Source organism: Furipterus horrens, unplaced genomic scaffold (assembly GCF_987537825.1).
Source record: "Furipterus horrens unplaced genomic scaffold, mFurHor1.1.pri manual_scaffold_4, whole genome shotgun sequence".
NCBI lineage: Eukaryota > Metazoa > Chordata > Mammalia > Chiroptera > Furipteridae > Furipterus > Furipterus horrens.
In genome coordinates this window covers 164,879,031-164,903,628 of record NW_028327174.1, presented here as the reverse complement: position 1 = coordinate 164,903,628, position 24,598 = coordinate 164,879,031, and the positions used below count along the sequence as shown (strand labels likewise).

The window sequence follows — 24,598 nt, the reverse complement described above, 5'->3', positions numbered from 1 at the left end:
TGTCATCTCCCCAAGCCAAAATACTTCCATTATTTAAAAAAAAAAAAAAAAAAAAAAAAAAAAACTTTTTTTTTAAAGTTGGGGACGGGGAATCCAGAAACTATTTCTGTTACAGCATGCCTGGTCAGCAACACACCTGCAGGGCATAAGTATTGTGGCTTTTTTGAAGTTATAAGACATGGTGGCCTCTGTAATTCTCTCACCTCTTTGAGCCAAGGTTATAAAAAGAAAACAGCTACACACACACACACACACACACACACTTTTACACCTTCCGTTTCCCATCTAGTTAAGTCCAACACCCCCCATTTAAGTCAGAATGAAAACCACTACTCCTGCCAAGCCCTCCTGGCATCTCACCACTTTATTTGTTCCCATTTGTATCTAATGCTTTTGTCAACAGTTCAACAAAAGTCAAAGCAAACAACCCACTGCAAACACTGGGGGTAACAGCAACAAGCATGAATCCTTCACAATTATCCAGCCCAGCTGCTCTGAGCTTGTCTGGGCTGCTTTCATTTACAACAATGTCAACAAAAGGCTGAAACCCAATAACTAGATGGGTCAATACGGCCACTGTATACCTTATGGAGAGGAGGGAACGCTGTGCGTCTCCTCTGCTGCCTGGGCAAACATGCAGAATAATTCGGTCAGATGGACAAGTACTTGTCTAATCATTTGTTATGTGAATTATTCAACGACTTTCCACGTAAACTACTACACAGGGTTCTTCAAATATTTCTGCAGTACTTCCAGCTGTCCTACTGCCCGTGTGGAAGCAAATGAAAGAACAAACTAAATCATGACCTGAGTTAGTTCCCAGTGATAATCTGTAGTCTAAGAGTCTTTACAACTAATCCTTTTAAACCTAATCTTGCCCAGCACTGTCACTACAGGCTGAAGCCTCACTGTGTACCAGAGACTAGAGACAGGGCCGAGTATAAAGCCATTTACTCAGCCACCAGAACCACCCACAACCATGGCCCTTGATCATCTTTTACCTTGTTCTACTTTAAAAGTTTCCCCCTCCCTTTCACAAGCAAAGCCAATAGGTACAATATGTGTTTATGATTTTAGGTGTATTTTAAGAGTATAGTTAGACATGTATTAACAACTTACAAAGCACAGTTTAAAAGTACCTGTTCCTAAAGATTGTATTTTAGAATGTCAAGTCCCTGGTCTTATTTTGATCAAAATGTTGATGTTTCTTTAACAAGGAATTATTTTGAGATGTAACAGTTGCAAATTCCCACTTCCCTCTTTCCTCTTAAATGTATGGCTTGTGAAATCATATACAAACCAAACAGCTTGGCAAGAGGTGCCCGACCTGGGGTCTGGGCCCTCATCCAGCTAAGCCCCTCCTCAGGACCAAGAGGACAGGCCCACATACTCTCTGCTCACCCACTGGACACCATGAGCTGGGTACCAGGACCCTGAATTCCCAAGGCCCAAGTTCAGGACTGACCCAGTCCTCTTCCTGGGGCCTTTCAGGGGTAGACTAAGCTGTTGGTTTGAGCACTCCTAGACCTGAGGGCAGCCACTGGGGTAAAATGGAGCTTTGAAGGGAGAAAGAAAAAAATGTGAAGACCGATGTGACTCCGGGGATGAAAGGCAATGGGCCCTGTGAATTTAAAATTCAGACCTGGCTTTTCAGATCATCATGAAGGTGTATTTATTAATTGGAATTTTAACTCTTAAATACCAAGACATTTGATATGAGGGCCTCCACTCTTACTCTTTTCCAGGCCCCACAAATGTTATAGGTGGTCCCAACAGGAAGGTATGTACAGCTTTGGTTACCCCACCTTTTGAGACAAGTTCCACCACCAAATGCTCCCCTGCAGTAATGTGTTTAAGAAAACCATTCAAGAATTTTTCCCCTTAAATACCTTTTGTTTTAGTAGATCCATATCCATAACAGTAATGAACATACTCATGTTATTTCTATAAATACTTTAAAAACAAGTAATAGTTAAAAAAGTTAAAAATAAAATTCAAGGATTATTGCTGTTTGCCGGGCTAGCACATACAGTAGGGATAAAAAAATATGAATGCTAGAGATCTTTTCTTTCCTAGATTGTTTGTGTTCTCTTTCCTTTCCCAGCTTTTGAACATCCAGATTACAAAACTACTGCTTTTAACACACTTTGTCAAACACAGATGAAGGAAAGAGCAGATTCCAATTCATTCACACTCATTTCCATTCTTCACTACCTGTTTAGTCACTACCATTTATCACTGTAGAATTCACACTTCTTACTTTGAGTGTCTAAAATATTTAGTCTGGGGCATAAAGAATGTGCTTTCAAGAAACAAATACTAGCCCAGGACATGAAAAACACAATTTGAGAATTCTACCTCCTTTTAAAGGCCTCTGACCATGCCTGTAACTGTTGGATTTCTGAAGCTACATTTCTAGAAAGTTTGTACATGAAAAAATAAAATTTCATCTGAATATAATTGAGGCTATTTACTGAGAGCAGCAACAGAATTTTTTTTTTTTTTTTTAATCAGAGAAATCAACTGAAAAGTGAGGGAGTTTGAACACCCACGAGTCTAATAATAATTTTTTTTTTCTGATTCCTACAAAACAGTATCTGAATGCCAGTAAAAGGCACCATCAAGACTGGGCATCTACAGTGTTGCCACTGGCGTTGCTGTGAGGTTCCCTGTTTGCACGTATCTGCACATCAGCCCTGGCAGTGTCCTGGGAAGACTGACTTCAGAAGCTAGTCCTCCAATCATCGTAAGCTAGCTTTATATGCACATTTTAAAAGAATTCAGGACTAACCAGAAGCTTGAAGAAATGAAGAGGAACAATCCATTAATATATTTCACTCTGCTCAGAAGGCAGCATATCTCAGCTCCGTACTTTAATAGGAAAATGATTTGACGGAAGGAATTGTATCTAATCTTTACTCTGTGGCCCAAGGACACATTTGCCCCCATTTGCCCTGCAGCTGCCAAGTCAATACCTACCAACTTTAAATATTTTATTTAGACTGCATTGCTCAATTTTCAAGTTCCTCTATTAACATGGAAAGGTTCTGAAGTCAGAAACCATTAAAATAGTAATTTTTGGTTAGTTGTCTAATAGAAAATCAGGAAAATCTCTCAGCTACAAAGGTACAGCTGCGCCTTTTTAATATCCAAAGGAAAACAAGTATAGACTGAAAAGTAGTTTTTCCTATTTAAATGCCCCTCAACATTAATGACAATTAAGCAAATCAAATGGACTAGCATGCAGCACATAGTTCTGTCTTAACACATTTATTAAAGAAATTCCTCACCCTAAATATTAAACATAAGGACTATAAATCCAGCATGAGACTTTTAAAATATAATATTCTTTCCTTCCCAGGAAAGAAAGAACATTGACCTCTAAGAATGCAGGAAGAGGAAAAAAGGGTAGGAGAAAAAAAAGAAGGAAAAAAAAAAGGAAATTGAAAATAACAAGGGTGAGCAAAACAGTTTACAAGTGAGCATCTGGCACCAGCAGGAGGAACTGACACAAAGTCTGGAGAGGGTGCTGCAGTCTGGGGGGAGGGTGCCAGTTTGAAAATGGGGGGAGGGGCAGAAAAGGGGGAGAATTGAGGACAATCCCATTCAAGAGTGGGGGAGTAACTAATACAACTACTACTCCTGAATGCTTCTCTACTTAAGTTTGCTCTATTCTTCCTAGAGCAAAAATGTCACCAGTTTCGTTTAAAATTTCTCTAAATAAGGTCAGACTAGGATACTCCCAGATTTATCAAAACAGATACCAAAGCATTCAATTCAGGAGTCTCATTCACACTAGTCCAATATGGTTTGGTTATAATCCCGGGGTGGAGGATCCCTGGGGGGGAAGCTGGGGCTGGGGCAAGGATGTAGAATATAACTCAGAGGCCTTTCAAGTCCTGATAACTGTTGTATACACACAAGTGATTATTTCAATTTTCTCTAAAGATTATTTTTTCAGGGCAGCCCAATAAACCCAATAGTGCTCAGATTTACTAGAAAATTTTTTATTCATTTCCCCATGCACCAGAAAGTAAGCTAATAATGCCACACTGAGAGCGCTGTCAGGCCAAACCCCTCCACTGCTGAATGCACCAGGATAAATCCCCCTTCAGTTGCCATCCACCACCCACTTTAGGGCCAGGCCCTGGGGACCGCTCCACATTACCCCCTCCACACACGGTGTCACAGGCACAAGCCTGAGTGGCCCAATCAGTGCCAAGAAAAGAACAAACTAAAAAAGATTAATTCACAGATGTTCATGCATTTCACATACACTGTGCCCCATGGTCTGTTGCTAGGGCAACGGGAGACCACCAGTGCGCACTTTATTGGTTTTATGAAGTGCGTCTCGGGGACTATAGTCCGAGAAATGCTGCATAATAATAGTGTAGCTTTTCTGAAGCCTTGTTTTGTGTTTATCCACATTTAACCTTCTGAGTATTATAAAGAGCACCATTATGCACAGCCTTCAAACCCTCCTATCACCACCACCACCTCCAAAATGCCTCAACTTTCTCTCTAGAAACATTAAAATGCACCTTCTGGGGGGTCCATTTTGGGAAGATCCTTGCTAAACTGCTCTACTAGTTACACAAAGGGGGAAAAAAAACCTACAACCATTTAAAGATCACTATGATGAGTGCAGCCAACCATTATCAACCATGCCTGAGCAGTACCAAAGTTACAAACCCAAGTACACACACGCCCCCTATTTTCTAGGCATCAAGAAGAACCTTGTTTTCCAACACTGGTAGTCAGCTGTCACCAATGGAACAGCAGAACCAGCAAGCTTCTCAGGACCAAGTCTCTCCCTACCCAATGGCACTTCCTGTGCTGACGGGAACGTTCTGTGCCTGCATTGGTAAGGCAGTTACGACAGCCACGCGTGGCTACTAAGCACCGGAAATGTGGCTAATGCAACTAAGAATCTGGGCTCCTTAAATTTTATTTCGTTTATTTAAACTAATTTAAATTTAAATAGCTTCATGTGGCCAAGTGGCTACCGTATTTAGACAGTGCGGTTTCAGAGGCTTAGCAGACAACTATACAGGTTTTTAAAAGTTTATAAAGAGCTGCCCTTCCGTGCTTTTCTAGTTTCTGCTCAATTCATAAAACTGTAGCTCCAAGTAAATGTCCACAGAACAGTACCAAGTACTGTACTGTGGCTGCCGCTCAGCACTGTGCCACTTCCAAATGGCTCTCAGCACTCGGCCTCACAGCCTGGTTCTTTGTCCAAAGGGCCTAGGGATGAAGACTGACAGCCCCCTCCACTCCCCCACCCAGGGTGGGAGGTTAAAATCACAAATGTCACAACTCTCAGAGCAGTAGCACAGATCAAGTGTTAATCTAAGGGAAGGGGTGGCTGAGGGGGAGAACACAGGCTGGCGGGGCGAGGAAGGGCCTGGAATGAAGAGGAGAAAAATAAAACCAGTGAATAGATCAGTAGAAGCAACAGCTTACATTCAGATCCAGAGGAGAAAGAACACACGGAGACAATCATTTCCTGGGAAAAGCTCAAGCCTAATGAGAATTTACTCTGCTCCTTTCTGTGACAACCACCCCTTTGTGGCATGGGCTTCCTGACTGACAGGAACCCGGGCCCCCTTAATAGGATTTCCATATTATTTCCAACACCTGCCCAGAAGTTATTTGTTTACATTGAAGGAGGCAAGATTCTCAAATCAGACATCTGCTTCTAGTTCAGGCATATCTTAGGAAACCATCTAGAAAGCAGCTTTGTTACCATGGTGACATTTTTATTTTCCTCCTTTAGTTGGCTCAAAACATTAGCATTTCCAATTTTATTTTGTTGTTCAAAAGGCCAAATGTCGCTCAAAGAAAGAGAAGTTTAAAGAAAGATAAATAAATGGGATACTCAAAATTTTTCTAGAATAATTAAAATGACCATAAGGAAGAACAAATAAAACTCAGGTGTTATTATACGGCCCTACTGGCTTCTCTCATTGGGCGGCATCACGAACCTGTTTACCTCCCCACCTCCTCGGTCCTTACATCTAACACTCAGCAACTTGAAAAGTACTGATTTGGAAAGATAATTCAAGAATCCTTGGGGTGACTCATTAATTCATGAGTCCACCAACTAACTGGAAAAAGAATTCCTCAAGCTAACCCTATCGCTGTATCTTAGAAAGTTTACTTACAACAATACTTAAGTATTTTAATTTCCACCTCACTGCCTGCAATTCATTCAGAGATTGGGCGGTGAAGGCCAGGAAAAAGTAGTAGGCTTTTCATGAATGTTAGTGTTGAAGAGGGGATGGAAACAGCAGGAAGTGTGGGGGAAGAACGGCAGACTGCGCTGGAGTGGATTACACGCATGTATATGTTGTTTTCCTGTTTCTCAGGAGGCGTCACTGAACCCAGGGGAGGGGACTTAGCCACCAATTACAACTATCACACATATGCAGAGATTCAAGTTATAATACTAGGACTTGAAGTTCAAAATGTTTTTTTTAAAGCTGTATAATTTATACATACAGAAATAAATGGACTGAGTCTGATTAATGAATCTGATCAGCTTAAAGTAATACTTTGTTCAACATTCAGATTCAATTCTAAGATTTAAAGTTTTGATCTGCCATTATCTAAGCAACATTATTGAATATTGAAATATGATTTACTGCTTTCATTTAAGACAAGCTTATTTAAAAGAATTACTCAGTTCTCAGCAAACTTCTTTCTAGTTCTCTTTCATGAAACTGGAATTCTGTTCAGTCCTGCCCCAGGGCAGCTGCCATAGGTAATAATTAAATAGGGCTCCTCTTCATGTTCAAAATTATAGCCCTTGTGAGTAGTGCCCCCCCCCCCCACAAAGAATCTTTAACCCAGAATATATCTGAATTACTTTAAACCACTGTAGAACAAAATATGTAAGTCGGATACAGGTAAGTGTTGCAGCAGAAATGATTCAAGAATGCAAGAAGTGAGAGTAATAAGCTTCTCCCTGGGTGATTTTATGATGTTTTCCAGAGTGGATTATGGGAAACTGTTAGTGTAATATACAAAGAAGGAGGTGAACAAGTCTTTAGAATAATTCCTTTGGAAAAATTATCTACATTTTGAAAAGCAAATGTGAAATTCAAGTGCCAGTTATACAGAAACTTTATGGTGTAATATTTTTGCAAGAGATGAAATGCATTCTAATTAAGAAAATTAAAGACATTAAACATCAGGATGAAGATGTTTCTTGGTGTGAATCATACACTTCAATTTCAACATAAAAGTAGCTTTAGTCTAATTCCCCACTGATAAACCTTTATTACGAACAGAGAATAACTGAAGAGACAAGAAAAGCAATGCATGATGTTTTTGTCATCTATACAGAATATACACCAAAATATAGCTGGGGTAGAATAAACGGGCATTACTTTAGAACAAGTAATGGAATGGATAGTTATGAACAAAAATATCTCACATAGGAGGGGAAAAAGCTTAGCATATGCACTCATAGAAAAGTATTCAGCTTGAAAAATAAGTATATATGTTAATATTTTTAAGTGTACCACTCATACTTATACTAGCAAAAATTACAAAAACTATAAAGTTCAACAGTGGCAGATTGTGCGGAAACACTGCACTTTGCATTTTAAAATGGTACAGTGTTTCTGGAGATAACTCTGGCCATGTACAAGTCACCAAAAATGATCATACTCCTCGATGACCACACAGCACGTTGGGGAAGACATTCCAACGAAATAATAAAAATAAAACCACCACCACTTAAGAGGTAAAATAAAATGTGCTTATGTTACATTCTATAAATAAAACATGGCAAATCCTTCACAGATCTGACTTGAGGAGGTTAATGCATTCAGTAGGACCATGCAGATACATATAAAGGACTTATGAAGTATACAAAATAATTTCAAGTTGGGAGAGACCATGGAGGTCAATAGATGGTGATAGTGAATTTTGTGTTTTATATTACAAGCTGGTCTTGATGTTGGTGCCTATTTTCTTAGCTAGATGGTACTAGAACTGTGTAAACATTTGCGATGGGAAGGGAGGGGTGGCAGAAATTAGAAGTAGACCAATTGCTCAACGTCCAATTCCTACCAAGTCTTAGGCAAGTTGTCCTTCACAGCTGTGAATCACTACCTCATTCCAGCCACTCAGCTGAAAACTGGCTGTGACAGGAGGAAGCTAATGACTCCTCTTCATGAACTGGTACCTCAAGCAACTGGCAGCATGTAGAAATGTCCTCTCTGCCACCACTTTGAAGCCAATCACCTTGACCCCTCAGCACTCAGGAGCGATGAGCAGAGGGAAGGGTCCATCACCTCAGAGCACAATTCCTTGGTTTAACTTACGTCTTTTCATGGGGTGAGAGAAACAGTTCCAAACATTCCAGAAGACTGTGAAAAAGCCCCCACCCAGAAAAGAGAAGTGGAAACCTAAATATTTTGGAGGCCTTTTGAAGAGCTCTGGGCTTTCCACCCTACCACCAAGAAGCATGAGAGTGGATCATGGTCTGTTTCTTGCCATTTTCAGCCCCCAAACCTGGGGCTTACTGTTCGGCACAAGATGTCACTGGACAGGCACATGACAAGCAGGTGTCAACAACCCTAGAACACATGACATTCTAGTTGCTCATCACCAAATAAGTTAATTCCTGGGCCCCGATAGTGCTTTCTCCTTTAGGTCCATATTTACATTCTCCACCATCGTTGAAAACCTTCAGATACAAGTCTGTAAATAACAGGCTTAAGAATGAACTTGGCTACTGGAACTATAGAAAACAAGATCAATAAAGCCAATAGCATGTTGTTTACTGGACACAGAACTACCAAGGAGAGAAAGAAAATAGAGGAAAAAGCCCAACACTTGAACAGGAGAATTTCTTTCACTTTTCTTGACACTTAAAGGTAAAACACTTAAATTACCTAAATCTTTACGTTAAGTTTAAATTTATATTTTATAAACTATTCTGAAAACGGCCCTGTTTAATAGTCTGTAACATCAAGAAAGCATTTTAAAGTATCTCTCACAATTAAATCCATCCATAACCTTGTATAAATCAAAATTTTGCTACCATATCAAAATGTTACACTGGGACTGTACACCATTGCCCACATCCTCATTACATGCAACACTAATTACTACCAGCAGATTCAGAATTTTCTGCACATTAGAGGCTTTTAGAGGAGCTATAAAAAATTTCAGGCACCATTAATTTAAATTTGTATTGAAACTTCCTTTTGACAGATGGCCAAAAATTACTTATTATTTAGAGTACCAGAGCTGCCTGTTTGCACATTAGAAGAGGAAAGGGAAAAATTACAAGCAAGAAGGAAATTTATGTCACATTCATTACCTGTTAAATGTTAAGGAGCATTATCCTGCATGAATAAATTACTTCATACAAGCCTGACTCCAGCTGCAGGCACCTGGCACGTTCTGGCTGATAAAAACCATCTCAAGGCACACAACGGACAATCATAAAAAGCCCCTCTTAACCAGGAACCGCTTACAGGAGGATGAGGACGATCGATGGAACAAGCAACTAACTGCTTCTCTGAGCATCACAGAACACAGCTACAAAAATTAGCAAACTATTTCACCTTTGAAAGCCACAGGATAGCACCAAATGTGACACAACTTCGAATTTAAAAATGGAACCCTCCCCCCCATCCATTTATACTATAGCTAGCATTCCATAATAAGTCAAGCCAAAATCATCCACCTCATATTTCCTTTTGGTTTTCCCCCCTGGCTTCTAGCTATACAGACACTCACTCCTAGACTCATACTGAATGATTATAGATGTTTTCAAAATAGACCCTACTCTGGCATGAGGGAATATAAAATGTAATTGACACAAAAGTGTGCACTGGAGTGTAAATATTTTCACAGTCTTCTGGGAGTGGGGCTTTTGTTTAGTTCACTGGCCTGCCTGAAGGTATGCATTTATCATAAGAAGGCAGGGAATGTTTATATTATGGCCTCAGAATAACTAGACAGGCCTTCCAATGGCTGCTATCAGCTAATCCTGGTCAATGCATTTATAGTACTTACTACTTTCTAAGTACATATGGGTGGAACACTTACTAGGTATTGATATGCATATTATACAACAAAACACACAACTGTAAATGTATAATTAAATAATTCAGTGTGTGCCTTCCCAATTGTAAATGTTGACATTTCTACGGGCATGCAGATGCCCTTTCAAATGACAAAGAATCTTGAAGGGTAAAACAGATTAATTATTATTTTCCATTATTTAAGGACTCTGGAAATAACCCTGCTTCCCCTTTTATTATAAAAGGACAGGAAAAAAGAGGCATTCAAAGTGTCAGCACAGGTGAATCCAAGGGAAGAGTTTAGTCTCCATATACATAACTTTGTTAAAAACTGCAAGAGATCTGATTGCTCATGGTCTAAAACACTCGACTGTAAAAACACATGAGAAGAAACTGACAGCATCTATACATCGGTCAATGCTTGAGAACTGTCCTTTCCTTCCTAACCTATACAAAATACAATGGCATACACAAGGTAATTATGAATAATCAGCACATTTACACTGTGCCTGGTTCAAAGGTGATCAAGCAGTTTTCATATTTTACTCATTTCCTGCCATGGAAGCCTGCTTTTCTTATTTGCTGACTATATAAATTCAAGCATCCTTAGCATATGCCAGTCTGGTGTTACATAAGCATCTCTAAATCATTAGGTCCGAAATACTTTTCCTCTTTTCTGAAAAGTTGTCCATAAAGAGGCACAGAAGGCAGATAAGACAGATGCAAAACTTGAGAGTAACTTGCTATACTGGAAATCAAGATGATATTGAATTAAAAAAAAAAATCTCTCTGGTGAAGAAAAATGCTTTTACACAAACGTTTTGATAAAGTTTTGTAGGATGAAATTGTTTCCCAAAATATGAGACTAATGTGTATTTCCTTATAAACCAATTTATTATTTACTTCTTTTCCTTATTATTTATTTATCTTATATCTAAAGCCTAAAGAAAGGCAGTTATTTTGTTTTTCACATAGCAAGACATAATAAAATGAGCAATGCAAGCCAGATCATGTAATCCAATCTTGGTCTACAAATCTAATTCTGACAGAGGAATGGAACCAGTATTTTCAAAAATCTCAATCATACAACCGAAAGTAATCCAAAAATGCAGTTAGCCACTATTTGGTAAGGCCTACCAAATCATTCTCTAAATCTCAAAGAATTCATTACTAGATATACAAGGATCACTCTGAGCCCCTTTAAGCCATTCCTTCGTCTGTGAATTTGAGTCCTACCTTGATGGAGTCTCTGTCTGTGGGCAAAACAGCAACAACACATGCAGATCAAGTGGTGGGAAGAATGAAAAAAGAAAAGTACTAGTTAGTTTACATAAAATCATACATTTATCAAGCTTGATCAATGCTAAATAATAAGTGGCACAGAGGTCAAATTGCTATAAAGTTAATTATTAATACTACTCCAGCAGATTTGCAAAGTGTCCATCTACCTTTAACACAATTTCAGAAACCAAAGTTGAACAGTCTTATTATTCATATTTCTTATCTACTTTCCCACTTAAAAAAGTGTTTATAATTATGCCTTAGCTCTGAACCATAGCATTAAGATAACTAGATGACAAACACAGTGTTTCCAACATCAGAGATGGGAAATTTATTTTAAGTGATAAACATCATTTACCCAGGATTATAATTCATGGTAATGACACTGCAACAGGAGTAGATAAGAGGTTTTAATTATGAGTCACACCCTTCAAACCAATGAACCACCCATGTGCTAAGTAATTTCCCATAAAGGAATACTGGGAGAGACCTTTCCATCTGCTTTTCTTCCATTAACTAATAAAAATTATTATTAAGCACCATACACACATGTAGTTACATCTAAAGGTCTCTGTACCATCATCTCCTTTAGTGGAGGGAGGAAACCAACCTAGAAGGAGCAGAACTGGCCTTTATATCAATCATGTTGCACAAACAATTACGTTCTTTTAGGAGTTAATTTCATGCTTCTACTCAGACTGGGTTCGAGAGGTAGTTAAACCAATAGGTTTCACTAATTTAGGCTGTGTTTTCCCAATCACTAAGACTACTAAAATTGTTTTCTTACCTGTGAGATTTTTACTGTACTATATAGTCTTACCTGATTTATACATAACAATTATTGATTCTGTCAAACTATAAAGTGAGCCTTCATCTCCAAGTCTCTCCCCATAACAGATTTGGTCAAAATTAGCTATTAATGACACTCACTATTTCAAACACAGAGCATCATGGGATTTCATTACTAATTTAGACTCAGGGAACATAGTAGGTAGTAGCAAGGGACTGATCAAAGACAATAACCAAAAAAAAAGAACCCCTTGGTTTTAAGGAGTGCATTACCTCTTGCCAACCACTAGGATATCATTTGGCAAAAGACCGCTTCTAGTAATTTACCTTCCATCAGAAATCCTTTGTTTAGTCAATGGTAAAATTAAATCCAGAGAGAGACAGAATAAACAGTGGCATCCAGAACCCACCCTCAGCAGCACGTAGGCAGGAGCAGACCACCAACCCGAGAATCACTCACCTCTTTGGTGATCGTTGTCATGGTGCTTCTTCTCATCTTTAATTGGAAGGTGGGACTGGCCTCCCAGGGCACTGGAGAGGGCCAGAAGGCCGGCACTGCTACCAATGGGTGGAATGGCAGGGGGCTGAAGCCCCGAAGGGTGTGGGGTCAGAGGCACAGGCAGACCATGTCCATGTGATAAATGCTGGGCCTGGAGTTGTTGCTGCTGTGAGAAATGAGACAAAGATATTGAACTTGTTCCCTGTATCTGCATGCCCTCCCCCCACACCCAACTAAAAGGAGAGAAAAGATGTACAAGGATATCATGGAAAACCCAGCACCCATGAAGGATTAAATAAATAAATAAGCAAATACACACATAAATTTAAAGGGGGGAAGGGAGATGCATAATAAAGAAATGCTGTTTTTTTTACTTAGATTTGGGGGTTTTACAATTATCTAAGTAACTTTTAATAGCTGAAATTCAGATTTCTTTAATAAAGCATCTGTATTTTATTCTCCAAAACATATCATGCATTTCTAATCAAAACATATACGTGACTAACTGTTAAAGCAGTTATGTTGAACAAAAAAAAGCTGAAAATTGAGAAAATTAGTGTTAAACAGTTCTCCCAGAACCGCTGCACAGCATGCAGCGAGAGTTAATTTGAAAAAGAAAACCTGAATTAACAACCCAGAAAAGGAAACTGGTTGCAGCCACCGTTTTAAGCCCCTTTAAGTGTCCTCAGCGGTACTTGAGCAAATTACTAAAGAAAATCTAATGTAGCAAGGCCTGGGTCCTCCTGTAGGCTTGCTCAATAATGCTGAAATAATTGGGCACTCTGTGCACGTTTAGTGATGCTCGAATGAAAAGCTAGCGGCCTGCCCTTGTGCTCGTCTCCAGCAGCCACCTCTGTGTTGAGACAGGTTTATCTGAGTGGGACTGTGATGCATGCACCAGTAACTGTGCTGACAAGAGTTTAAAGTCATTTTTACCAGCACACGGCCGACACATGGAGAAAGCCCTTGAGAGGCTGGAATGGGAGTGCTTGACCTCAGCGGAGGCCGCATCAAAATCGAGGCGGCATCAAGCTTGGCAGTGGGCAGCCTTGCCACCTCTTCCAGTGGAAAGGGGTACAGGGGGGACAACAGGAGGATGTGAGTTAATACATCCGTCAACAGACACCCCTTCAACTCCAGCCCCTCTCTGCTTAGCAATGTTCTATGAGAGTAAGTGCTGAGAAATTCTCTAACCTCTGTAGTGATCGCATTTTAATTAATGCCTTTAAATAAATCACTTGTCAGGCCCATCCTATGATAGCCTAGTAGTCTCTTCTATGATTTTCTAAACAGAATCTCACAAAACAGCTTATTGAAAAATGTGTGGGGTGGCAAATACCACTCCCCTTCACTGGTAAGAAGGATCTTGAAATGCTTTTATTTTGAAAGAGAGTACTTCAAGAAAAAAAGTGAACATAATTTCCCCTCCCCCAATTACTTTTATCTCCGTCCTCTTTCCCTCTACATGTCTTCCTGTGTCAGACTATAAAAGTCAAAGCACAGCATTAATTACTAGCTCTTTTCTCCAATTGACCTGCACCTATTTTCTGGCTACGTGCACTTAAAATATTGTAGTAAAGTACTAACACTTTTAAAGCAAGCTGACATACACAAAATGGGAAAATCAGTGCAATGACCCAGGCACTCCACCAGCGATGCCCAAGCCCAAGTCCTGCCAAAGTGTTACCTAACTGCCTGGTTCAGAATAATTATTTCTTCCTTTGCATGGTCAAAATCATGTTCATAATTCTTTATGTACTATTATTGAGTTGTGACCAAAAATTATGAGCATGCAACTGCATTTTCTAAATGTGCTGAAAATAACATGTAGGAAGGAAACAAAGCCTTCAGGTAAATATATGGCAAATTTATTTCAAGACCTTATTCAACTGAAATTGCCAGAAAATTGCTCCAATTCTCTTTCTCCTCTAAATCCCCTAATACTTCGTGTGTAAGGGTCAGGCACACAGCCACTTTCTATCTCAGATCTGAGTTCAGGTGGCAAGCATTTACTAAGAGCTTGTATATATGTCTCTCTTATCACCTTTCCTCGACTCCAAAGCTGGGTGAGAATGAGAATGTCCGCCTGACACAAACACTAGTTAACCAAAAGGCCCTGAGGCACTAATATAATATCTGAGCAATTTAAAAATGCCTACTTCTTTAGACATTTAAAAAAAAAAAAAACCTCAGCCAAAAGCAATACCTTCAGAAATCCTGGTGCTTCACTTTTATTTTTCTTTTATAGGACAAAAAAATAAACATCAACAGCCTCAATTTTCCATCTGACCAGGAAATTTTCAAAGGTAGAAAATATATCCCCAGTCTGTCAGTTGCACATTCCACTCACAGTGAAGACTTCCTGGGATCCTCATTTGTGCTCTATTCTACCTCAAAATAGCTGTAACACTACCCTAACCTCTCCTTCCCCAGTGCCTTAGAAGAGGGGGGGTCCCCTTTCCCTCCAAGGCCACCCTTCCTCACCTGCAAAAGCGGCACCATTTTTTCCCCTTCTTGTTTTATTGCTCTGTCAATTCCGCACCTTTCCCCCTCCGCCTTCAGTTCTTTGTCACTGATTTTGTCCTTCTGTTTGCAAGCTTAATTCCAGGGCCCCTGTTTTGCTTAAGATGGATCGCCTATCTAATGCCAAAAGAACCTGAGGTAGCATTCAGGAGGGAAAAACACTGTATTTTAATCACTTTTTGTGTCCTCCACTGCCCCTAACACAGTGCCTTGCACATTAATTGGCACTTGATAAATGTTTTTAAATTTAATTAAAATAACCTCCTTTTGCTCTCTTCAGCTACTGCCCTGTGTATAATATATATACTTCCTTGTCTTTGCACAGCCAAACTTTTTTTCAAAGATTTCCTCTCTCTGCTTCTCAACAACCCACTTTTGTGAGTACGTTCTCTCTCTCTCTCCCCCTCCCTCCCTCCCTCCCTCCCTCCCCTTATTCTTCAGTCCCCTGTAATCTGGATTCTAGGCCCATCATTCTCATAAAACTGATTACGCATTCAGACAGCAATTATTTGAATATTTCAGTTTTCTTTCTCTCTGACAAATCTGCAGCCGAAGACAGTATACCCTCCTCGCTCAAACTCCCCTCCCACTGCTTCAAGAACACTGTAACCATCAAGGCCTCTCTCTACCTCTCTGACTGTGTCCATTAAGATTTCCTTCTTGGGTTTCTCTTCTCCTGCTCACCAAAGAGGATTAGTCATAACCTTCTGCCCCTCCCCCATGCTCCAGTAACCCTGCTGTAACTCCGTGCCAGCCAGTTCTACTGGGCAGTCCAACATTTCCTGAAAATGAAAACATTTAACACAAATCCCCCAAGTTACTTCCACTGGGTCAAGATATCTATCAGTCACCATCAATCTGTTTCTCTTCTGTGATGCTATATGTATGCATAATCGCCAACTGCTGTCACTTCTCAATTCCTTTCATTTCTACTGCCACCATACTAGTCAGACCGGTAGCACCCCGCACTTAACACATTGCGTACGGGTGGCGAGAATTCTTGTCATTTCTAAAAGGCATTTAAATTCCCCGGTACGCAAGGTGTTAGTCACCACAAGTATCCACCAGCTCATTTTCATTCCAAGGAACCCCTGCATCACCATGGGCAATTTGTTTTTCAAAATTCATGTTCTCTCCTGTCTCTTAGAACTTCTCCGTTACTTATCTAAGTTAAGTTGCACTTACCCATCCCAGCTCAGCTCATGTTTCACCCGATATGCAAAGACTTCCCCAAACACCCAAGGGTCCGCTACCTTACAGGACTGACTGTATCATGCACTGGCATCGGTAGGCTTGTAAAGGTACAGTCATTCATCTTTTTAAGAAGAAGACCTGACTTGCCAGTGAGATTGTAAGACTCTGGAATGGAGACACCAGCCTCAGGCCACTTTGCACCCTTGGCCCCAGGAGCACACTGTTTATAGTCATAAGAATATGTATTTAAAGCATTTGACTAATTAAATTTCTACTGAATATGAAAAGAGTTCCCATATACCCATTACCCAGCTTCCACTAATGTTATCTTATATAACCATAAATTTTATCAAATTAAAAAATTAACATAAGTACATTACTGTTAATCAAATTACAGACTTTATTTAGATTTCCCTGGATTTTCCACACTGACATGTTCCAGTATGCCATGTTACATATAGCGAGGTTCTGACTTTTCGCTTGTTATCATACCAAAATTACAAAATCTTTTCCAAGATTTTATGAATGGCAACATCCACATTATAGTCAAACTGTTGAATAAAAAACTCCTTGAACTTAGGTGAGAAAAAACAATGAGCGGGCTACCATAAACCCATTTCACAGATCATCCATTATATATAAAAAGCACACTCAGTATGGAATCCTACAGAAAAGAATCAATTTTTATCATATAAAACTATAATATTAAAATAAGATTAAGTAACTCACCAAAAGGTATATGACAAAAATGTCATATACTGAAATACTAGAGTAGGCTTTAAAATGTTTACATCAATAAAACAAGACCACTTTCAGTATTTAAAGGTCATTTTTAAGCTTCTTTGTAAGCATTCACCTTAGAAATCAACTTAACCATAGAGCAACAGATATACTTATATTGATAATGACTCTTAATTAGTCAGTAAAACCAATGTAATGGGGGTGATTTTTAAATAAAAACACTAACGTCACCAACAGCTAAACTGAACTTCACCTTTTCCTTTAGAAATGGATTTGATTGATCAAATTTCAAAAAACACTCAAGAATTCAATATAAAAAATTATCAAGTCTTCTCATCAACACAGAAAAACTCAAAGCAGACTCCTTGGAAAAGGAGGATACTGTTCAAGGTACTGGGAGTAGCATCACCTAATGGACTGTATCCTATGACACAGGGAAAGCCTGCGAACTTTTCTTAAGAGCTTTAATGCTGTCCTCTGATCTCTGCCCCATCTATGTTGCTTACAGAGCAGTTAACCTGCAAATGTTTACTACTTTATCCTACACTCACACTAAGAAACATAGAGACGAAAGGGAACATTAACAGTACATAGTTCAACACTGATTTGTTACTAGAATAATTAAGATAAATCACCACTCCAGATCAGCAATTTTCAACTGCATGCTGTAAGAATTTTTAAAACATGCCAATCTGACAATTTTCGTAAGGGGCACTGACCTTTGATTTGTCTTAGACTGTCAAATTTAAAAAATGACAATAGCCAACATAACAATAGCCATCCGGTATGAATCAATCAAAATTATACCTACTTAGTTTTGTCAGTTTAGTAAAAATCTATTTTTGGGGTGTGCCACAGAATTTTGTAATTAGTTTATGTGTGCCATGAGATGAAAGAGGTTGAAAATTGCTGCTTCAAATAATTATAATTAAGTAGTTTTAAAAATGCTGACTTCAGAAGAAAAAAAGAAAAATGATCATGCCAAAGAATCAAAGGAGGGCATAGGCCAATTAAACATTAGTACTAATTAAACATAAAAATAAAATACTTGTTGTATACTCTATGCAATCAAAACAAAAATTCTTCTCACTGGTGATTCCTGGGCCGTTACTACTTTTGGGTGTCTTATTGCATTAAAAAACAACAAAAAGAAACCTCTCATACCTGAAACTACAATTCAAAATAAAAATACTTTCTTGTGTCCCCTTGATGGGACATTCAAGAGAATAAACATTAAAATGGAGTGAACTTTAAACTTAGGCAAGTACTCCATTAAGATAATTTTATTTTGAAAAATAGCCAGTAATTATTTCTTAAAATATATAGCATAAGGTTGGTAGACACAGCTCAATTCTGTTAATAGCTTTTTACTGGAGTTTCCATAACAAAGAATTACTTCCTTGCAGCTTCAGGTTTGTAAGACCGGGCAGAAAAGGACCATTAACAAATCAAGTTCACAGGAACTGTCTTTTGAAATGCTGTCTTTCTGTCCTCAAAAAGAGCCATTCTTTTCAATAGAATGCCCCCTCAACTATTTGATCATGAGGGCCTGACAGGTCAATGACCATGCAGGAGCAGAGTGAGGGCAGAGCTGCAGTCTACACACATCCTTAGTGGTTCTGGACGAGTCCGACTGGAAACCAGGCAAAGGTTTTCTTTCTACTACCCACCCCTCATTTCTTCCATGCTATCAACAGCAGAAGAATCCTACCCTCAGCACCCCCCTCCCCAAAAAGTACACATCTTTTTTGGAAGCACTGACACCCAGTAGTCAGGAACATGTTTCCTGTCATATCTTAGTGAAAGAAGAAAAGAAGAGAGAGAGAAGAAAGGAAGGGAAGGGGAGAAGGAAGGAAGGAAGGAAGGAAGGAAGGAAGGAAGGAAGGAAGGAAGGGAGGGAGGGAGGGAGGGAGGGAGGAAGGAAGGAAAAGGAAGAAAAAAAGAAGGAAAAAGTAAAAGAAGAAAGCTATGTAGACTAAAGGGGAGTGACAAACAGGACAAGGAGCAAAATAGAAGGAGCTTTCACTGGCAATGCTTGAGACAATGTAAGCATCATAAAAAACATTAATTGTAATAGGTTATAACACATTTTTTAAAAGTTTCCAGGAGTGGGATCCATGGTATCCCCCCAAAAAAGTAGAGCCGTGGGGCATTCTGGGGCCAAAATCTAGAGGATGGCTCCCAAATCCACACCTATTCTTTCAACCAGCTGGCCACGCTGGGTGCACTGAGCTTGGATGTGCGCCCTGAACCAAGCAGGGGGCACCACGCTAGGAGAGAAATGAGAGAAGCTAGAGAGGAGCAGGGGCAGAGGCGGCGACAGAGTCTGAAACAGAGAAACAAGCACAAGTGGAGAGACAGGCTGGCATCTACACTCCCTAGACTGAGAAGGGTCCTTTAGTCACGACACTGGGGGTAGGGCACGGTTGGGCAGAGTCTGAGAAAGAAGATCCTGGATGGCATTCAGGGATTATAAGAAGCTGCATCAGAGTCCTGGCTCAAATTTACGTGAACAAGAGCTAGTCATTTAAGTTGCCAAGCCTCAGGTTTTTCATGTAAAAAATAGGAACAGTTATAAAATCTACTTCTCCAAGGATTGTGGGAGAATTATATGAGATTGTGCATATAAAACGCTCAGTACAGTGCTTGGCAAATAATAAACACTCAATAAATGGTGGCTGCTATTATTGGAAAATTCTGTGTCCAGAATCCCTCCTTCCTTCATTCTCATTCTCTCTCTCTCTCTCTCTCTCTCTCTCTCTCTCTCTCTCACACACACACACACACACACACACACACACGAAGGAGGGATAGGAAAAGCTCTTCTTTACAGAATGTCAATTTAAAAAGAAAGAATTTAAAATGCGCTACTTCACTACTCTTACTGTATTGTATCAATAGATGCCAAAGCCCCTGGGTAAAAAACCTGCCTGACAACAGGTTACTTAGAGCGTCTAAGTCATTATGCCACATAATTTCTGTTTCACCAATAATGTGATGAAACTGGAAATACACAACATCACCTCGGCAGTATTTTCATGTAAAATATTTAATTCCGAATCTAGATAAGGAAACAAATCAGAAAATCCGGATTGTGGGAAATCCCTCAAGATTGGCCTGGAGTCTTCAAAACGCCTAAGTCGTACAGTAAAATGGTTTGGGGACTGTTTTACATTAAATACTAAAGACAGAGGATGACAAAAGAGTTTTGATCGAGAGCGCTGGATTGGGGGAAACTGCTACAAAGAAAAAAGTGCCACCAAGGACATTTGAGTGCACTTGGAGAAATGTGAATATGAACTATACATTGCATATAGGGATGCGCTTATATAGAAAATATATTGTGCTTATATAGGAAAATATCCTTGTTCATATAAGGTGCACACTGGTATGTTAAGAGGTAAAACGTCATCAAAACACTCTCGCATTCAAAAACTTCAACATAAACAAAAAGTGTATGTATGTTTGCGTGTGTACATACACATATAGGTATCAAGAGAAAGTGACAAAGTATTAACTGGTGAGTCGAATATACAGTGTGTTTTATTATTCTTTATACCTCCCTATACTAGTGGGGATGGGGAAAATAAGATGTGTCATTCTAGCCAAGACTGGGAGTTCTTGCTTCTGACAAATATCTCTAGCAAAAGCCAAAAGTTAAGTGAATATATAGAAAGAAACAAGAATATAAAGAACTAAGGAAGGACTTTTGCAATCTAAGCTTATCTGTAACTCATTCCTGATGACTTAAAACAGGAGATTTGCCAGAAGAAAGACCTGCATTTAGGGCAAACCAAAAAAGATCATCACTGCAAGGATGTTTTTCACACTAAAACCACAGATGTCTGTGGCCCTCAAGATCCCTGGACTGGTCTTCAAGGGAAAGACAGGTAACAAGAAAGCAAATCCCACGAGTCTTGTGCCAAGGAGTCCATACCTTAACTTGCAGTCTAACTCATGAAGTAGTAACAGCCAGAAAAGAAGGGGAAAAAAATCCAGGTAACCTGATTAGATTAACCTTCCCACTGAAGATCCTATTAGAATTTTTTTCTGAATTGGTTCAAAGTTTACTAGGAAAGGTATTTCTAAGCAAATAAAAATACAATTTTCCAGAGGCTTATACAAACTATTGAAAGAAAATTTTTCAGAGATTTTAACATTATCCTACTGAAATCGATGCTTCATTAAAGCCACCAAGCTAAGGGATCATGCTCAGAAAGACTTTATTCAGTTACTTCAGAGTACTAACAACAAGTAAAGCTGCATTTAAAATGCCTGTATCTACTGTAGATTCTTTAGTAACCCTGTAATTGACCTCAGAACTTAAGAGGCAGAATGAACCTCAGATGACATCTAGATGCGTTGTCTTCCAACATCTCCACCACAACTCGTGTGGTTCATGCGTGTATCTGCATAACATACACATGTAAACGAGACAAAAGTTTAACAATCTGAATATTATGTACAGCACACTAATATTTTCATTCTCTTCTATTTTTTAATAAAAAATGTTGACTATGGTTCACTGAATTAATTTCAATGCACACTCATGAGTCTCATGACCTGCAGTTGGAAGAACACTGGACCACGCTGTGATACTGGGACGTAGAAGAGCTATAAATGTGGCAACTGCCCACTGTTCCCAGCACAGAGGTCCTAAAACCCATCACATTTCCCGAGAAGAAAGCAATGTTGAGGCCTTTTATGCTGGTGAAATGACTTTGGAAAGACACCTAAGAATGGGGGCTGGTTGCAGAATCAACCATGTGATGATCAGAGGGTGGAACTTTCAGTCCTGCACTCCCTCTCCCAAGTAAGGGAAAGAGAGAGGGGCTGGAAATTGAGTCCAGTCACCAATGGCCAATGATTTAATCAAACAAGCCTATGTAATAAAGCCTCCACAAAAACCCCAAAAGGCAGAGTTTGGAAAGCTTCCAGGGTTGGTGAACGCCTGGAGATGTGGGGAGAGTGGTACACAGAGAGGGCACAGAAGCTCTGTGCCCGTTCCCCATACCTTGCCCTATGCATCTCTTCCATCTGCCTATTTCAGAATTATATCTTTTCATAAGAGGTAATCCAGTTAGTAAAATGTCCCCAAGATCCAGGAGATGTTCTAGAAAATTAATCAAACCAAAGGAGGAGGATGTTGGCAGCACAGATGACAACCTGGACTTGCAATTGGCACCTGAGGCAGGGGTAGGGGGCAGTCTTGTAGGGCTGAGCCCTTAGCCTGTGGGATCTAATGCTATCTCTAGATACACAGTATCAGAACTGAGTCGAATCGCAGGATACCCAGATGATCTCAGAGAACTGCTTGCTGGTGTGGAAAAAAGCGCCGCATTTGGAATTGGGTGCAGAATTTTACAGGCCAACACCAGCCCACGTGAGGCCCAAGATAGAGTCATGCATCAAGAACAGAGCACAAGCCCCTACCATCCAGTCCACTAGTGTAATGGCTGCACCATCAAGCCCTTCACAGACTAGAAAGGTCCCACCAGAAGAGGTAAGCAACCATTCATTCATAAGAATCAACAGAGACAGCCACTCTGGGAAATGAGTTTTGAACTGAGACCTGAAGGATGAGAATGAGAGCACCTTGCAGAGAGCTGGGAGAAGAGAATCAGAGAGGAGAGAAAAGCAGTTGCAGAGGCCCACAACAGGAATGGCCCTGTGGTGATTAAGGAAGAAACAGGAAGTCTGGCAGGAACCCAGTGAGCAAGGGACAGTGTGGAACAATGCAAATATTGTGGGAATCAGATCATGGTTTTAAGAAAACTGAGAGCTTTAGGCTGTGGTGAGCTTTTTGGTTTTGTTTTAAGTTGAACTTTTGGTTTGTACTTAACTGGTACAAGCTGGAACATAACCATTTGTTGGCTATGTGTGTTACAAATGTCTTCTCTCAGTTTCAGACTTGTCTTTACATTTTCTTTAGAATATCTTTCAATAAACAGATGTTTTTAATTTTAACTGAGCAATATTATCAATCTTTTTTTTTTTTTTATGGTTCGTTTGAGCTTTCTGTGATCCATTAAGAAATCCTTTTCAACCCCAAGATGAAAAAGATTCTTCTTTTCCCTGAAATTTTAAAAGTTCTGTCTTTTTATGCTTTTCAGATAGACTTCTACACATGAGACAGATGGATCCAATTTCACTACCCCTCCCCCCCCGGTCATATTTACGAGTATCCATCTTTTCCCCCACTGATATGCTTGCCCTTCTGACATACTGAATGAATCTATTTCTGAGTACCTGATTCTATTTCATTGGCCTACATAAAGACTAGTAAGTCTTGAACTAGTATGTTATATAATGTAATTGTTTTTAATGTTCAGGTGCTATGTGGAGGCTAGATGTGAGAGTGGCCAAGCGAAAGGAGAGAAACCAGCTAGGAGTTCAAATTAAAAACAAAACAAATCAAAACAAAACAAAAAACAATGATGACCTGGATTAGGGTTGTGGCAGTACAAGTCACGAGGAGTCGAAAGCGTTAAGATAATTTGAGATGGCACTAAAGAGTGGTGGTTAGGAAGGAAAAGGGGGTGAGAGTACCTAAAGGAATTCAGGATAGATACCTTGTAACGCTGGGGCTGAAGTAACTGAGTAGATGGTTGTGCATTTACTCAGATGGGGCAGAAGAGAGAAGGAATGGGTCTTTTAAATACTATTTAAAATCTTTTGTTATTGTTTTTTATTGTGTTTCTATTACAGTTGTCCCATTTTTCCCCCATTTCTCCCCGCCCCACCCAGCCCACCCTTTCTCCCAGTCATTCCCCACCCCGTTGTCCATGTCCAAGGGTTATTTATACTAGTTCCTTTACTAGACCCTTCCCCTATTTAATTTTTTTTTTTAATTTTTAAATCAATACTTTCTATGCAGCAGTGTTAGGTTCATAACTTTCAGAAGTCATACCTTCTTTGGATTAGAAAAGCTGTATGTTAAATGAAGATGGGCAGAATGGAAAGAAATCAGTGTCAAGCATAATCCTAGCAGCCAAAGAAAACTACTAATATAATGTTGATGAGTACATCCAGTACTTTTTCAATACACATATGAACATTTTCAAACAAATATAACATCATGCTATCTAGTAGTATAAAATGTTTCTTTTCCTATTTAGTGTGCATCAAAAAACATTTTCCTATATCCCTAAGTAATGCTTTGACTACGTCATTTATAATGGTTGCACAGTATATGCCATTGTATGTTATATGAGAGTTCATCTAAGTGATCCTCTATCAATGGGTTAAAATTTAGGTTGCTTCCAATTTATATACAGCAAGTCATCATGGTTTTAAAATGTATCCGATAAGATCATTCCTCTGCAATTTATAAAATGGCCAAATAAAAGTGGGTTTTTAATCCACACATAAGTCCAGGGTTGGCTGGATGGCTTGGCAGTATCAAGGCTCTGGGTCAACCTCTCTCTGATTCTTGTGGCCTCTCATGTATCCTATTAACCCTTCTCACAAGATGGCTGCCACAGATCCAAGCATTAACTCATATCCTCACACAACCATGTTCAAA

The 24,598-nt window shown here is 39.5% G+C and overlaps 1 protein-coding gene across 6 annotated transcripts in view; it reads right to left on the bottom strand.

The window, feature by feature from the left end:
- LOC150013217 (transducin-like enhancer protein 4) overlaps nt 1-24,598 on the bottom strand; it is a 144,426-nt gene that overhangs the window by 57,146 nt on the left and 62,682 nt on the right. For 4 of the 6 annotated variants that reach the window (XM_090274196.1, XM_090274200.1, XM_090274198.1 and 1 more), the window contains 2 exons: nt 12,577-12,781; nt 11,283-11,299 (listed from right to left, as the gene is read on the bottom strand). In XM_090274196.1, the coding sequence (XP_090130322.1) occupies nt 11,283-11,299; nt 12,577-12,781 (222 nt within the window). The remainder of the gene's footprint in view (nt 1-11,282; nt 11,300-12,576; nt 12,782-24,598) is intronic. The other 2 variants (XM_090274197.1, XM_090274199.1) reach the window with 1 other exon arrangement.